Source organism: Rhodamnia argentea, chromosome 5 (assembly GCF_020921035.1).
Source record: "Rhodamnia argentea isolate NSW1041297 chromosome 5, ASM2092103v1, whole genome shotgun sequence".
In the NCBI taxonomy this organism is placed as follows: domain Eukaryota; kingdom Viridiplantae; phylum Streptophyta; class Magnoliopsida; order Myrtales; family Myrtaceae; genus Rhodamnia; species Rhodamnia argentea.
Window position 1 is genome coordinate 2,056,025 of NC_063154.1, and position 16,942 is coordinate 2,072,966.

General features: G+C 41.9%; 2 protein-coding genes across 5 annotated transcripts; both read left to right on the forward strand.

The window, feature by feature from the left end:
* The first annotated feature begins 201 nt into the window (after positions 1-201).
* On the forward strand, positions 202-3,114 carry LOC115743822 (cation/H(+) antiporter 15-like). The gene is made up of 3 exons (XM_030678796.2): positions 202-518; positions 603-1,598; positions 1,770-3,114. Exons 1-3 carry the CDS (start codon positions 279-281, stop codon positions 3,006-3,008), a joined length of 2,475 nt encoding a protein of 824 aa, XP_030534656.1. The 5' UTR covers positions 202-278; the 3' UTR covers positions 3,009-3,114.
* Positions 3,115-5,181: 2,067 nt separating this feature from the next.
* On the forward strand, positions 5,182-15,639 carry LOC115743690. 4 transcript variants are annotated; one of them, XM_048279260.1, is made up of 11 exons: positions 5,183-5,372; positions 7,435-7,607; positions 7,714-7,895; positions 7,994-9,178; positions 9,277-9,354; positions 10,026-10,338; positions 10,481-10,686; positions 11,187-11,263; positions 14,414-14,515; positions 14,772-14,958; positions 15,173-15,639. In XM_048279260.1, the coding sequence occupies exons 2-11, from the start codon at positions 7,436-7,438 to the stop codon at positions 15,173-15,175; spliced, it is 2,505 nt and encodes an 834-aa protein (XP_048135217.1). In that variant the 5' UTR covers positions 5,183-5,372; position 7,435; the 3' UTR covers positions 15,176-15,639. The 4 variants fall into 4 exon arrangements, with proteins under 4 accessions (XP_048135218.1, XP_048135217.1, XP_048135216.1 ...); XM_048279259.1 differs by having other exon boundaries at positions 5,184-5,372; positions 8,042-9,178; positions 15,196-15,639; XM_030678591.2 differs by having other exon boundaries at positions 5,185-5,372; positions 15,196-15,639.
* Positions 15,640-16,942: the final 1,303 nt, after the last annotated feature.

Here is a 16,942-nt window from a genome sequence, read left to right on the forward strand (position 1 = left end):
AAGCCAACAACATCCCATTAAGCCGAAGTGTTTGGGGGATACTACGAGGAGGTTCTCCTCCACAAGACGCACTGAATTTGTAATCCACAAGCCGTCCGACAATCCTCGCTTGAAGGTCAACCATGAAAAGTAGAACGCCAAAATTCTCGGTCCTCTCGAACCCCCCTCTTCCTCTCTCTCTCTCTCTCTCTCTCTCTCTCCCTGCTCTTTTTCGCTTTTGAATGTTCTTCTTTTGGGTCTTCTAAGTAACAAGAAGAAAGTGTTAAAAGGTTGAAGGAATGGATCGGCAAGAGGTTGTGTCGAGAATGACTGACCAAATATTGGTAATCGGAAACAAGACGGTCGTGTGCCAGCAAAGATATGAAGACAAGGCGAAGAGCATATGGCTCCTTGAAAACCCACTGAATCTCCCAACCCCGCTCATCATGTTTCAGCTCATCCTCATCTTCTTCGTCACCCGACTCGTCCATCTCGCCCTCAAGCCGCTCGGTCAACTCACCATCGTATCGCAGCTCTTTGTAGGGTTCTTCCCATGCATTTCTTCCAATGTCCGTTCGATATAGTTGTCTTTGTTGATGGATTGATGCCTCACCGTGCAACAGGGAGGAATTCTGCTGGGACCCTCGGTTTTGGGCCGCAACAAGGCTCTGGCGTCCATCATATTCCCGCCGAGAAGCGAGACGATCATCGAGACGTTCACCATGTTCGGCGTCATGTTCTTCCTCTTCTGCCTTGGGGTGAAGATGGACCCCGCCACGATGCTGCGGCCAGGGCGCAAGGCGGTCGTCATCGGCTCCTCCATGTTGCTCTTCTCCTTGGTCGTCATGCTCCTCCTGTCCGTGGTCCTGCAAAGCCACGTCGCCATGGACTCGAGCTTCACGAAGGGGTTGCCTTACGTCGCGGGCTTGCAGGCTCTGACGGGCTTTCCGGTCATCTCCTCCCTGCTCATCGAGCTTAGGATCCACAACACTGACCTGGGCAGGCTCGCCATCTCCTCGTCTATGGTCTGCGACCTGATCTGGATCGGATTGGCGGCCATAGGGACGGGGATCGAGGAGAATGGCGGTCGGGCAGCGATTTCAGGGTTAGCTATCGCAACGGGGGTTGCGCTTCTGCTGACTGTTGTTTTCGTACTTAAGCCGCTGATATTGTGGATGATACGCAATACCCAACCCGGGAAAACCATCGACGAGGCTACTTTAGTGTATGTCACGTTGCTCGTTCTCTTGACAGGGTTCGTGGGCGAGAGCGTGGGCCAACACTATCTCGGTCCTCTGGTTCTGGGTTTGATGGTCCCGGACGGGCCGCCGCTGGGCACGGCCATCGAATCAAGACTAGAACTTTTCACGTCCGGCTTGCTCTATCCCGCGTTCGTGTCATTGTTGGGGTTACGCACTGACGTGTTCCAAATTCACTACAAGTCTCTTTGGATCCTGGCATTTCTGGTCGTCGTCTCCTTCCTCGTCAAATTCGGAGTGGTAGTTTCTGCCGCGCTCTACAGCAAGATTCCCATCCGAGAAGCTTTGGCTCTCGGTCTCATCTTGAACGGAAAAGGGATAATTGAGCTCGTGCTCTACAACGTCTGGCGAAATGGCCAGGTAAGGGACAGTCATGCAATCGTCCTTTCGATCTACAACAGTTAATTTCTCCACTTACCTAGTTCCAGAAGATGCCAGATTCGAGCAGCCGATGGATGAATGAACATGTGGTTATGTAATGTCGATTGCTTTGCCATGATGTTGAGATAATTTGAAACTTGTGTATGGCAGGTCTTAACGGACGAACTGTTTTCCCTGTGCGTCATGTCAACTATACTGGTGACAGGAATCACAACCCCGTTTGTGAAAGCCCTCTATGATCCTTCAAGGCAATTCATTTCGGCCAGAAGATCTTCGATCCAGCATAACAAGCCCAATTCCGAGCTCCGGATACTCGTCTGCGTCGACGGTCACGACAGCGTCCCGACAATGATAAGCCTCCTAGAGGTGTCCCACGCTTCGGAAGAGAGCCCAATCGCGGTCATGGCGATGGTGTTGGTCGACCTCATTGGCCGAACCACCACCATGCTCGTGTGCCACAAAAATCGAGTACTCGACTCGAGTTCAACCATGTCCGGGCACATAGTTAATGCTTTCAGGAACTATGAGCACCACAACGAAGGGCGCGTCATGGTGGAGACGTTCACTGCCATATCTGATTTCGATACCATGCATGTCGATATATGCCAGGTGGCCCTCGACAAGAGAGCAAACATCGTGATCGTCCCGTTTCACAAGCAGTGGGCGGTCGATGGCCAAGTAGGCAAGGTAAACCGAGCTGTCCAGAACATGAATCTACATGTCCTAGAGCAAGCGCCGTGCTCAGTAGGGATCCTCATAGACAGGGGAATCGTAAGGGGCACGCTCACAATCCTGACGAGCGAATCCACATTCCATGTCGCGGTCCTCTTCATCGGCGGCCCGGATGATGCGGAGTCACTTGCCTATGGTTCCCGGATGGCGAAACATGAGAACGTCATCGTAACTGTCATCCGCTTCCTTCTCTTCGGGAGTGAGAACACTAAAGACCGGAGGATCGACACGGAACTGATCTACGACTACAGGCATTCAAACATGGGGAATGAGAGATTCGTCTACGTGGAAGAGGTGGTGAGAGACGGGGTGGCCCTAGCTTCATTCATCCGAAGAGTGGTAAACCTATACGATCTGATACTGATCGGGAGGCAACACCAGGCCTCCCCGATCTTCACGGGGCTCGAGCAGTGGAGCGAGTGCCCCGAGCTCGGTGTCATCCCGGACATGCTCGCGTCGCCGGACTTTGAGAGCACGGCCTCGGTCCTGGTGATTCAGCAGCAAAGAATAGGAGGCGCTTTGATGGCCGGCCACGCCATGCAACCCGCGATGCATCATCCTAGGGATCAGGCATTCGCTCCTAGTACTGTCCTTCAGGATGAAGCAGGGAGAGCTTCGTGGAGCATCTCCATAGAAAAGGGAGGCAGGACGACTTGAGGAAGTCTATTTACTTTGTCCTTTGTCAAACAGATTTTGCTTCTCTAGTTGGAATGTTCCTGTTTCCTAGTCTTCGACGGAAAAGCCATTTCCTAGCTGTTCCTCACAGTTTCCTAGAGGTGTCAACGGGTCGGATTTCTGACTCGTATCAGAGTCGCTTAACCCATTTTGATCTATTTTCATGTAGTATAAATTTAACAATCCATAATCGGTTGGACTCATATTTGACTTATATACGATCCGATCCATATTATTAAAACACTTTTCATATTTAATCTAATTTAGCAAAAATTATGAATTATTAAACAAATCATATTACTAAAAATTTATGAATAATTTAAAAATAAAAAATAAAAATAAAAAATAAATTTCTTTAAAGATAGTTAGCTAACCTATTTATAACAATTTAAAATCTATTTAAGACCCACTAAGTTATTGGTGATCCGTTTATGATCCATTTAAATTTGTTAAGTAACCCATTCATTATCCACACTCTTAAATGTGGGTTCTTGACCCATTTTGCCACCTCTATGGTTTACCTCTTCCAAAGACGAAAGTTAAGACCAATAGATTTGTCTATAAGCTTTCTTTGGAGGTGGAGCTTCGCAGGGATCGTAGGTCAACTAAGGCCTTAGATTGGAATGCGTTCCCACGGGTATAGGTGAACGCCGAGCATCCTATGTAGCATAGTCGGCGTTGATATGAATGATTTTTAATCATATTTTAATATTTTTTTAATTCATTTATTTATTATTTATTTATTCTTTATTCTTTATCTCTTAGCTAGCCATCGCCGAAGGTCGCCAGCCTTAGGCAAGGGCCGCCCTTGGTCAAGCGACGCCCGACCCCGAGCGGGCGAGGGTTGCCCTCACTTGATGCCAAAGGAGAAAAAAGGGAAAAATAAAATAAAAATAGTAAAAAGGAAAAAGTAAAAAGTAAAAAAAAAGGAAAAATTTAATAAAATAGATAAATATTAAAATATCATTAAAACTCATCCACACAAGCGTCGGCCATTCCACGTAGAATTATCGGCCTCCACATCGGCGATTTTTCGACCAAAATTAATTAAATTAACCCGATTGATAAAATGTGAAAATGTTTAGGATTGAATTGACGAAATTAAGATGTTTACGACATTTTAGACAATTTTCCCATTTACATTTTGTGCTTAGCTTATGTGCGTTTAACTTATAAGATGCTGTTAAGCTGAGAATTGTAGCACGAAGCTAAACCAAGAGCATTCTAATAAGAAGTGGTTCCAATATCATTCATATTTATGGAGAAAATAGAGCACGCACGTATGGATGGACAGCTAAGACGGGCTGGTGCAAATATCCTTTCCTATCGGTAAGTTCTCTCTCAAGACATACGAATCTTAAGTTTTTAACTGAAATTTTCTTTGCCGCAACCCGAATTGATAGGTCATCAATATATACATAGTCTCTAGCGAGTACGTAAATTCCAATTTTGGGTATGAAATTCAACCTGCGATAAAACGCATTAAAACTTAAACCTTTGTTGGTCGAGTTCGCGGTGCAATTTCAACTATGCCTTTTTCTAAACTTGTTCAATCACACGGTCAATCATAATCTTTGCCATCTATTGGAAAATTTAACATTCTATGAATTTTGCTAATCGCATCTCATTCTTAAATTCATTTTCATCAAAATTAGTTACGTAAGTATTGCTTCGCATGATTTCGAGCTACTTGAATCCCGCCACCCTCAATTTTCTCACATGAAAGCTGAAAGCTTATTGCTGCTTAATATAAGGATGATCGTAGCTTCAAATTCAAAACATCAAATATTATAATAAGGGGGCAGTTCACGCATTTACGATCGGTTCAAAGGATTTCGCTCCAACTGCGAAATGACACGATTTACCCTCCACGGCACGAGAAGTGATCGGGAAATCCGTTGATGTGACTGCCTTCAGATCCTCGCCTCCCTAATCCCGGAAATACCCTTCTCGCGAAGGACCGGGGGTATCGCCAGAGTGCCCCCGGATCAGCCACGTGTCGGCCTACAGAATATTTTCTCGGAGGAGTGTACGTCCCACGGAAACGCAAATGCCATGATAGGGGCAGAAGAGTAAAATAGCCTCCCCATACGCATGGGAAAGGCTCGTTCTGCGCCTAATGCTACTAGCCCCGCTCGGCGCTTCTTCCACCACCATTTCCAGCATTTGCTCTCTGCCTCTTTCTCTCTCTGCTTTCCTTTAAATAGCGGCCATTCGAGCTTGAGTGAGAGAGCTCACAAGTTTCCATTCGCAGTCACTCGTCGAACTCAGGGTTTCTGGTTTCGCTCTCCTCTCGGCTCTCGTTCTCGGCATTGTGCGACTCGCTCTGATCGAGCCATTCTCCAGGTATTTGCGAGTTACGATTTTCGGTTCTTCATCTAGCGAAGTCGAAGCAAATCTAGGTTTGATGTGCCAATGCGCATGGCGTCTCGGCTTGTTTTTGGATGTAAGATCATGCCGAGTGGTTTTGTTGTGTTGCCTTTAGAGCTAGTACGCAGAGGCGAAGGATCCTTCTTAAGTTGTTTCTCGTCGTTGTTTTGAGACTTTCGAGTGTGTACGATCTGCTTAGGTTAGTCAGTTCTCTATCTGCGGCATACGGTTCTTCGTTTTCTTTTTTTTTTCCTCAAACAAGACGATGTTTCGCTAGTATCGGTTGAGTTTGTTGGAGAACTTCCTTGCAAATCTGTTTCGGTTTTTCGTCGACGTCTACTCAGAAGGCGAAGCAGTTCCTGATTCTTCTGTTGTACTAGAAACTCCCAAAATCTCCTGCATTGTGATGCGTTTGTTTGGAGAGCGTGTGAGAGGAAGTTGGAGAAGATTTTGTCTTTTTAAAGACTTCTATTTTCTCGGTGTTCCTCTTCTTCAACTTCATCACTAGCAAAATTGTACAGGCGTGTGCGTTTGCAGGATCGAAAAGATTTTTGCTGTGAAAAGGCAGAATAATTGAAGATTTTGAGTCCTCTTAGAACAAATTCTAATAAATTTTGAGAGATAAAGTGGATTTCATGTGGAAGAGACTTGAACCAAAAGTATGGAAGAAGAAATTATAGTTACAGTATTGTATCAAAATCACGCCATTCATTCGGAAATTACGAGTTTTGTCGATTTTGAAGATATATACTATCATAATTTGTCTTATATGTTTGGGGCAGGTCTTCATGGAAATTTTGTTGTATGAGTTTGAGGTTTGAAAGGTTCCATTTAACTTGCTTTATATGTATAATTAGATTATTGGGCGAAGAAAATGGTAAGGAAAGAGAACATAGTTTTGTCCAATTGCTAGTATGGTCTTCAAGTGTGCTTTTTATGCGAAGGAATTGAGTCCTGTGAAGGGAAACGCATATCACATGGTGAAAATTGATAAAAGAACATCTCCGTCGATGTTTGTAATATGAAAGAAAGATGGAGACTATGGTGGTGAAAAAACTGATAAGGAAAGTGGAGAGCATATTTGTGTTTGGCGCCGATACAAAAAAGTGGATATTTCTGTACTATTAATCAAACGTCTCAATGTAATCTGGGGGCCAAGTGTGTAAGAAATACTTATGGACAATCCATATTTGTTCTGTGAATTGATTCGTAAATATGGTTTTGTGACATTTGACTGAATGGACTTGTATGTTGTGATGCGTTTTATTGCATTTCTTGTTCATTGATGTAATGACTGCAGCACTTACAGAAAATCTAAATCACTATTGCTATTCCCAGGAGGAATGCTTCACGTAGTTGTTACTTGCATGAAATTCTAGTACTTGCTGTGGCATTCCTACTGAGTGCTTGGGGCTATACTCATTGAAGATATGTTCATTGGTTATAATACTTCGACAATGCCAAAGCATTTGGATATTACATTATCCCTTCACGTAACATGTTAAAATTGGTCGATAAATTAGCAACGGTCTTACAATTGTTGCATGGTATTAAAGCAATACAACTGGAAACTAAGTTGCAGGCTGTGGCCTTCAACTCGTTTGGCACAAGGTATTTCGTGGTAGGAACATCCTGAAGAATTTATTCGGTTCACCTTTAAATGTTTCCGAAGTATAAGTGCGGAGTTTGTAACAATCTTAAGTCCCACATGGACTAAAAGAGAGCTTGTGAAGTGATATCTATGTGATTAGTCAACCCAAATATTACTGCCCAAATTCTATTAAAGCAAAAGGTCCCCTAGAGCATAAAGTCCCATGTTCACTTGTCACCTCATTTATCACCAATTGTGATAAGTTTTCTTGCTTCAATGTAAGACAAAATATCAATCATGGAGCATTTGAGTATTTAATCATGCAAGCTGTTGTCCTATATATTCCTATGCTCCTCTTTTTGATTCGCACGCTGTCTAGATTAGCAATCATTTTCTCATAGTGCCACTGCTTGGATTAAGTCAGTGTGCTTATAATTTGGGTAGCAGAATGGGTGGAAAGGCGAAGAAAAATCATCATGTCTTGAAGGAAGTGTGCCACCAACACGGGACATCCAATTGCAGCGCGACTGCAAGGAATCTTTGTAAAAAGGATCTAGGCGGAGTAATTTTGGGATGCACTCACCATACGATTAATGAGTGTTATGCAAAGAAGCTATTTGGTCAGTTGGACGTTATTTAACGCATGCCATACAGAATTTGTTTTGAATTTGGTTGCATAAAATGGGCTACTTTTGAATTTGAGGAACTCTTAAAATGCTTGAACAGGTCTGCCTCGTCCACATTATGCGTATGTTAAGAAGATTGAACCTGGCTTGCCGCTTTTCTTATTCAACTACAGCAATAGGAAATTACATGGCGTGTTTGAAGCCACTAGCAGAGGCCAGAAGAATATAGATATACGTGCATGGACGAAGGAATCCTTTGAAGAAACCCCCTATCCTGCGCAGGTATGTGCCATAATTCCTTGATGTCTTACTGTTCATTTTGTACATGCTCTCATATTGTGGCGTGTGATGAAATTACTTGGTTGATGCTCGTGTTAAAGGTTAAGGTGAGAACACGTATTGACTGCCAGCCTTTGCTGGAAGAGCAGTTCCGACCAGTAATAATTTCCAACTACCACAGCACTGCGCACTTCTGGTTTGAACTTGATCAAGAACAGACAACAAAATTGATATGCCTGTTTTCATCTAATCGAAATGATGCAACTATTCCAAGGGCAAAATATCCAGACGGATGGATCACTCTGGATAAAGATTTGCTTGCTTTTAAGAGTAGGATGGGAGGTGAAAGAACCGAGACACCTCCCACTGGATGGGATCTTGCTCAGCCAAATCAGGTTATTGGAGACTGGAGGTCTAATGAGAGTCCTAGGTCTGAGAAAGAGAGGCTATTATTGGGATCTGTTAGCAATGAGTTTGCAGTGCCAGAGCATGATGAAGCTGATCGGAGTCGAACTTATGCCAATGCAAATAAATTGCCTCAAAAGTTGTGGAGTTCTCTATTCAGGTCTGATTCAACTTCCGATGCTGGGGAGCAACCTCAAAGTTCCAAGTCTGTAGCTACAGAAGTGAAAGGATTTGATGACCTAACGGAGGAAGAAGCTGATGACATAGCAGGATTTGCAGCTCAAGTTGGAGTTATTGCTTCAGGTCAATGCAATCCTGAGGGCTCTGTGCCTGCTGCAGTTTGTACAAATGCATGTACACATCCTCTTTCATCTGAGAGTAGGAAGGAGTTTGAAGAGCATGCAAGGTCGAAACCAAGTTATGAAGCTGCTCAGGAGGCTTGGATTCACGTTAGAGGTGCTTCGTCAACTTCTCATGCATCCAATGAATATGATGAATTCAAGGTCGTAGATCCGGAAACCAGATTTTCTGCATTTCATTATAGGAGCATGGTAGGGGATGCTTCAGTTGTTGCCCCTAACTTAAATGGAGAGAGCCATATGTCCCAAATTGATATAGATAAGGAGAGGGATGAAGAGAGACTCTGCATAGAAAAGAAATCTATGGGTTTGTACGGCGTGAGCAATTTGTCTAGTACTTCTTCTCAGCTGAGTTCATCTACCCTGGCAGTGACAGAGACGCAAGGTCTGATTCCTTATGAGCCCACTTCTAGTTGTGGTTCTTCATCCTCAATGACCACAACAGAAATTGTACGGGACAACCTGGAGGAAGGCGCTGAAGCACTGTCAGTTGATGTAGATGGTTCCGAAATTGTTGCCGAGGTATTTAGATCCACCACTTTCCTCTATTCTACTGTATCCACTTTTGGCTATTATTTCAGTACTTTATAAGTTGTAACATAGTCAAATGTGCTTTGTAGTTGCTGTGCAAAGTGCGAGGGCTCATGTTATCTCAGCTGGAACAAGCCCAAAGATTTTGTCTTATCGAGAAGGAACTGGTGTGTCTCTGTTTAAACATCACTCATCGCTTGACAATGGGGTTTATGTGGTCTCTTTATACATGTTCTCTCTTTACCTATCAACTTACGTTTTTTGCGCTTTTTGCATGTGTGTCCATCCCCTTTAGTCAAACTGCATGTGTAATCCAGCTTAAAAATTACATCTTAGCCTCTTTAACTGCCTTAAAAATTATTTATCTTAGGAAGCTTGTATCTGGATGTGCAGATTCTGGACTCTGATGTGTTGGGTCCTCAAGTGATTCTCTCTCTACAAACAGTAGCATCCATCTCTTAATCTCAACAGTCCATCTTGCTTTGCTAAGAAGATGTGTATAATAAGTCTTATCTTTTTGTAAACCTGATATCCAAATCTGATGATATAATGAATCACAGTAATTACTGCTCTATTATCATTTCAGATTTTTGTTTTGTGGCTTTTATCTTATTTAGCATTGCATATTTACTGGGTGTAACAATGTCAATTGTAGAAGAGACGATCATGAAGTATAAGAATCACTAGCATGCGGGGCGTCTACTTTAAAGAATTGTATTTTTTTCATTCCCTCTCAAGCAAAAGTTTTTATTATGCTGTTGTGGTCTTAGTTGATGATTTTAATGGTTCTACAAATGAACTTATTCACCTTATGGATGAACTCTTACTTGGATTGCAGAGACAGAAAATTTGCTGTCTAGAAGATAGATGCAAAGCATTAGAGCTTAGGGAATCTTCAGCTGTTGGGCCTGTCGCTGAAACTCAGTATGAGAGTGTTTGCGAACCTTTTCCATTTAAAAAGTCAATATTCATAGTGGGAGGATATGATGGTTCTTCCTATTTATCTGCCTCATGTCTATATTCTCCTCATGAGGATATGATGACATCTCTGTCTCCAATGAGATCTGTGCGCTCCCAAGCCTCAGTGGCAAAATTAAGAGGCGAACTTTATGTGTTTGGTGGTGTCCATGATGATGTATGGCATAACACAGGTACTAATTGCTCTCAGGAAATTGTGCTTGCTGGACTAGTGTTTGGGTCAATAGACTGCATCAATATTTAGATTCGAAACATTAAGTTTGTTCTAAGTTTATCTTCCTTTACATAACAAAGGTTTCCTTCTGCATACTATAGTGGAGTCGTACAGCCAGGAGTACGATAAATGGACTGAGCTGCCTTCAATGATTCGGAAAAGAGGAAGCCTAGCAGGGGTATCTTTAAATGATAAGATATTTGCAATTGGTGGTGCTGGTGCAGCTGAATGCGAGCCTTTCTCAGTTGTTGAGATGTATGATCCAGACACTGGAAGATGGATCCATACTTGTTCAATGCTATGCAAGGTACCCTTTGTTATAGTGGAGTTAGATTTTCAGTCTAGATCTTGATGATCTTGGGACATGATTTAGGAACAAGGAAGTCACATGGTGTCAGAATTTCAGTTTAGAAAGAATAAATTGCAAATCCCGATTACAGTTTGAAAGCTTAGTCATATGGCATTCTGACGCTGACTGAACACGAGTTATCTGAGCTAGTGCTTTAAAGATGCTGCAGACTTTACTTAATGTATTGTCACGGTTTTTATCATGAATGTTTTGCATATGCATGAATAATAACATGACGGATTGATTCTGTTTTTGTGGGGAAAAGTGAGCGGTATTTTTTCTGTTATTTTGGTAAGCAGTGAATAATAAAGCAAAATTCCAGCTGTCTGATGGTATTCTTAAGCTTAAAGTACTCTTTTCAATGAACTTATCATCTATATCTTGCATCTTCGGTACCTATTACATTTGAACTTGCTCTCCTTATCTATTACTTTGCCTCTCTTGGTTGCTTCTGTCAGCGGCTTGCTCCAGCTGCTGCAGAACTGAATGGCATACTCTATGCTGTCGGAGGATATGATGGAGAAGACTACTTGGAGTAAGATTCTGTTTATCATTAGATGTGATCCCTTTGATAGCTCTATAATGGTAGTTTGCTTCTGATGATAAATCAAACACCGAGCTGTACTTCCTCCTGTTTCTGACATTCGCAAAAGTTGCAACCCTTGCCATAGTTGGTGCTTTGAGGCTGAAGCTTGCACTTCTTGTGACTGGAAAAATGTTAGAAGTTATGGCCAGTAATATGTTCTCAAGAGTACCTATCGACAGATCAGCAAAACTCAGCATGCTTCTCTTCTTTGATTCTTACATACACCAGGAATTAAAACACCCTATATACGCTATGTAAGAGGACAGCACATACAAAGGGTTTTCCCCCTTTTTAATTCGTAATTCATGTTGGGAATTACATAAGGTAAGGGATGGGGAACATTGAGACTCTTCCAACCAGATCTATTCCATGGGAGCTGTGGTTCCTACCAGCTATGCCAACCCTTGGTCTGGAAAAAACCATGAGCTAGTGGTTCTAGCATCATCGTCTATTTGTTTTGTCTCCCACCGTGACGACATTCTGGTTTTACTTGGCGTGTGGGACATCTTGTGTTAAACTAGATCATTCATCTTCATATCACCTTAATTCCATAAATTTGTAAATATTACTCTGTTGTATTGGCCTGGGTATATCCTTGTACTCGATTGAGATTGTAAATCAAGTAGGTTCTTAATATATTTTTGTCAGCAAGATCATTGAATGCTTAACATAACACTCTCGGTCTGTTGATTGTTGTTTATATATTTTGTGGTTTATACTTAGAAATGGATAGAGCCTCGTATGTAGATTGCAAAGTCTACTCTACCTTGGAGAATGTGTAGCTACGGAACATAAGTTGGTTTTAAAAGTTCGGCATAACAAAGTACAGAAAATGCAAAAAGTGCTCGGAATCCCAGAATAAGATGGTGGAAGTTAAAAGAGGAAAAACAAACAGATTTTAAGGAAAGAATGCTTCAGGAAGGACCATGGCAACTAGAGGACGAAGTAAATATGATGTGGAACGAGATGTCTAAATGTATCTAGAGAGTGGCGAGACGGGTGTTAGGGGAAAATAGAGGGAACGAATATCAAACAAAGAAAACTTGGTGGTGAAATGAAGAGGTGTAGGAGGCAATTAAACAGAAGGAGTGTTTCAGATGTTTGCATAAATGTCCTAATGAAGAGAATTTGCAAAAGTTTAGATTGGCGAGAAAAAATGCCAAGAAAGCTATGCGAGAGGCTAGAGCCAAGGTTTTCTCCAATATGTACAAAAAACTTGGGAGCAAAGAGGGAAAAAAAATTAGCTACGGCCTTGCAAAGATAAGGGACAAGAAAAGTAAAGACTTGACACAAGTTAGATGCATTAGGAATGAAAATAGAAAACTCTTATTAAGAGATGCAGAAGTTGAGGAAATGTGGATGAGCTATTTTAACAAGCTTTTTAATGGAGAGAGCGATAGAAGTGAGGTGGATTTGGAGGACGCTTTTGATGATTTAAACAGAAGGTTTGTGCGTAGAATTAATGAGGCATTAAAGAAGATGAAGACTAGTGAAGCCTTGGGACCCGATGGTGTCCCTATTCAAGTGTGGAGATGCTTAGGGGATGTAGGAATAAGTTGGTTGACTAACCTTTTTAACAAGATTCTCCAAATTAATAAGATGCCTAATGAATGGAGGAAGAGTATGCTTGTGTCTATCTACAAGAACAAGAGGGATATCTAGAATTGTTCCAAATATATAGGCATTAAGCTTATGAGCCATACAATGAAGTTGTGGGAGAGAGTTATTGAGCATCATTTAAGAATAAAGATCAAGGTCTCTGTAAATCAATTTGGATTTATGCTAGGAAGATTTATCATGGCTATTTTCCTGATACGACAGTTGATGGAGATATATCGAGAAAAGAAAAAGTACCTACATATGGTGTTTATTGATCTCAAGAAGACGTACGATAGGGTTTTAAGAAAGGTTATATGGTGGGTTCTTGAGAAGAAAAAAGTACCTTCAAAGTATATAGAGGCAATCAATGATATGTATGATGGCGTTACTACATGTGTGAAGGCTTGTAATGGCACATCAAGTTATTTTTCAGTCACAGTAGGCTTACATCAAGGTTCCGCTTTGAGTCCTTATTTTTTTGCCCTAGTTATGGATGAGCTAACAAAAGATATCCAAAATGAGTAGTTGTGGTGTATGTTTTTTGTAGATGATATTTTGCTTATTGATGAGACTAGGGCTGGGATTGGCATTAAATTAGAATTATGGAAAAGTACGTTGGATTCTAAAGGATTTATGTTAAGTCGAAGTAAGACCGAATATATTAAGTATGAGTTCGACTCGGCAAGAGGAGGAGATCAAGAATCCATGAATATGCTTGGACAGGAGGTACCCAAGAGAGATGCTTTTAGATATCTGGCATCGGGGTTTTTGTGTGATCGCAAAATTCCTCGTAGGCTAAAAGAAGAATTTTATAGAATAGCAGTAAGGCCCGAAATGCTACACGAAGCGGAATGTTGGTCAGCATAGAGGCAACATGAGCATAAAATGGGAGTAGCGGAAATGAGGATGTTAAGGTGGATGTGTGGTCATACAAGAATAGATAAGATAAGAAATGAAGATATTCGACGAAAAGTTAGAATAGTACTGGTGGCAGAAAAAATGAGAGAACATAAATTGAGATGGTTTAGGCATATTCTTCGAAGATTTCTAGATGCTTCGATAAGAACAGAATTTTATTATTGAGAGCATGCCATGAAAAAATGAAGAGGTTAGTCCAAACTTATCGGGGGAAAAGTAGTAAAACAAGATTTAATGAAATGGGAAATAGATCGGCGTACGGTTTGTCTTAGGATGGAGTGGAGGAAAGCTATTAGTATTGTGGAGGGGCAGAATTTCTATGTTTTAGAATGTCTTTTTTAGTCTTTTTTTCCTATAAATATTTATATATTTTTATTTTTATATAAATATTTCTTTGCTCGTAATCGGTCTTATTTTTATTTAATTTATTTTTGGATTCATCGACCGCCGACCTCAACTAGTTTGGAATAAAGGTGATGTTGATATTGACTCAAAAATGGATGCTTGTTTGAATGCTAACATAAAAGCTTATATCGTCATCTTTCCTGGTGTCCTCATTGGACATTTTCTCTGCTGTGTTAGGTCGGCAGAAAGATGTGATCCTCGAGAATCCATATGGAGACCAATAATGGGCATGACCACAAAAAGAGGGGGTCATTCTTTGGTCGTTTTGAACCAAAAGTTGTGAGTAGATCTTGTCCTGAACCCTTTTTAGCTTTCAACCATGTGAACTGCTATCTTTTGGTTGACATCATGGCTAAAGGGCTGCAGCAGTGTGACTCTTGATATCGCCAGTCCTCCTTGAGTAGTTCAAGCTAAAGCTTTTATACTCACAAATCCCTCTTGATTTATTTTATTAAAAGTGACGAGTTATGGAAGGAGTTCGTGTGGGTGGGCACAAGTTACAACTATACCTATGATTAGGCGAATTTCTTTGCAGATATGCACTAGGAGGCTACGATGGCTCTAGAATGGTGGCGACAGTCGAGGTTTTCGATCCTCGTGCTGGTTCGTGGATGATGGTGGAATCGATGAATGAAGCAAAGACAAATCATGGAACGGTCGTGATTGGAGATGTAATATATAGCCTCGGTGGACTGAATGGGGACATGGAAGTACTCGACACGGTATAAGATTGTTTTTTCATTCGAAATATTCTCTTTTCTTTACTGCCTGCATGTTTTTATGGTTAAATGATAGATTTTGTTGTTAGAATATTTGCGGGTCACTGCTCACCTACGACATTCTTGCACTCACCATGAAAACGTGGATTAACGAGTAGTCTATGTGTGAAGCGAATGCTCCATTTTAGATAAATGCATAGACATCTAATGTTTTCAGTGATGGCGTGTGGGGAATGATAGGTGGAATGTTACAAAGAGGGTCTCGGATGGCGGGAGATTGACCTGAAGGCTTTTGGAAAGAGGTGCTGCTTCTCGGCAATCGCGGTGTGACAAGATTGAGGGTCCTGCACATTTGGTTCAGCGCAATGTAAGTTGGAGTGGGGGAGCGTGCGATCCGATGTAATCTCGTTAGGGATTGCTTCACTTATGGTGACGTATTCAAGCTCTTTTATCTGTTTTTTTTTTTTCCCAGTTTCTGCTGCCTTCAAGGGACAAAAAGCTTCTTTAATAAATAACGAAGACCTAAGGATGTGGATGTGAATACGGTAAAAGTGAGTGAATATAAGCAATGTAAGTTTCTGTCCTGTTCTCTTGATTGCTGCATTTTGAGTCTACAACAACGACCTTCCACACGTCATGGTTGTAGCATTAACGCTGCAAGTTCCCAGTGCAAAATTTGCCAAATGTCCCTATGGTTTGCATTGAAGTTTCATTATTATTGTAACAGTGACTACAGGCACTGAGAAGTTTCTTTAACAAAGAAGCAAGAAACCAGGAATTAGGCAAGACTCCGTATTCCAAATGGTCTCCAAATTTTAATATTTTAATGCTCCATTCATTTTGCAAAAAATATTTTTGAAGAAAATATTTCTCATTTTTCAGTGTGTAGATCGCTTAGAAAAATGAATCTTTTCCTAATCGACGAAAAAGGTTTTCCTATCAATTTTTTAGTATTAAAGTCAAATTCATGAAAATGATTTTCTTTTTGAAATATCGTAAATCATTTTTCATAATATGACAAGATATTGATGCTTGGATTAGAAATTCTGCGTTTGGGCACAAGAATCCTAATGTTTTCGATGCTTTGGCTCGGGTCCATATGCTCGAGACCCTCATAGTAATCCTTGGGTCCATTGAGTTGGTGCTGTGCTGGACACCAGGCTCAAGTCCTCGATGCCCGTGTGTGAATCCATATGACGTGATCCATTGAGGCCCATCAAGGCTGGGCACGAGAGTCTCATGCTCGGGTGCTGGGGACCAAGGCGTAGCCTCAATGGACTCGAGCATGAGCGCCAAGGTCATGAGCTCGACCTCGATGGACTTGGGTCCAAGCACAAGGGATCGGGTCTAGCATAAGGGACTAGGTTTAGTTGTCGGGTTCGACCTTGATGGACCCGATCATGTGCACGGGTACCATACCCACCTCAATTGACCCAAGCCCAGTCATCATGGGCATCATGGTCTCAGTTCCAGGCGACCTTGATGGACCCGATAATGTGCACGGGGTACCATAACCACCTCAATTGACCCAAGCCCGGTCATCATGGGCATCATGGTCTCAGTTCCAGGTGACTGGGGTCCCCAGGCCCAGTTGCCCAAGGACCTCAGTCTGGCCTCTATAATCCGAGGTCGGGCCACTAGGGAGCCGGACATGGGCACCGAGTTTTTGGGCTCGATTTCGATGGATCCAAGATCAATGCCTGTGCTTGTGGTCAAGAGAGGCATATGTGCTCCCGCAGGATTCCTTGGCTACCCAGGCATAAGTCACTAATGTCTTTGCTACCCATAAGTAAGACACTAGTGTCCAAATAATGTGGTTTATTTGAAAGATCCTATTTGATTGTACTTACCAGAAATATCAATATCAATTTTTTTTGCGAAAAAGATGAAGCTTGAAAGAAAATAAAAATTAGACAGGCGGACCCCACCAGGATTGTAATCGCGCTCGCACCGCACAGGCAGGAATGAGAATTTTCAGACAAAAATG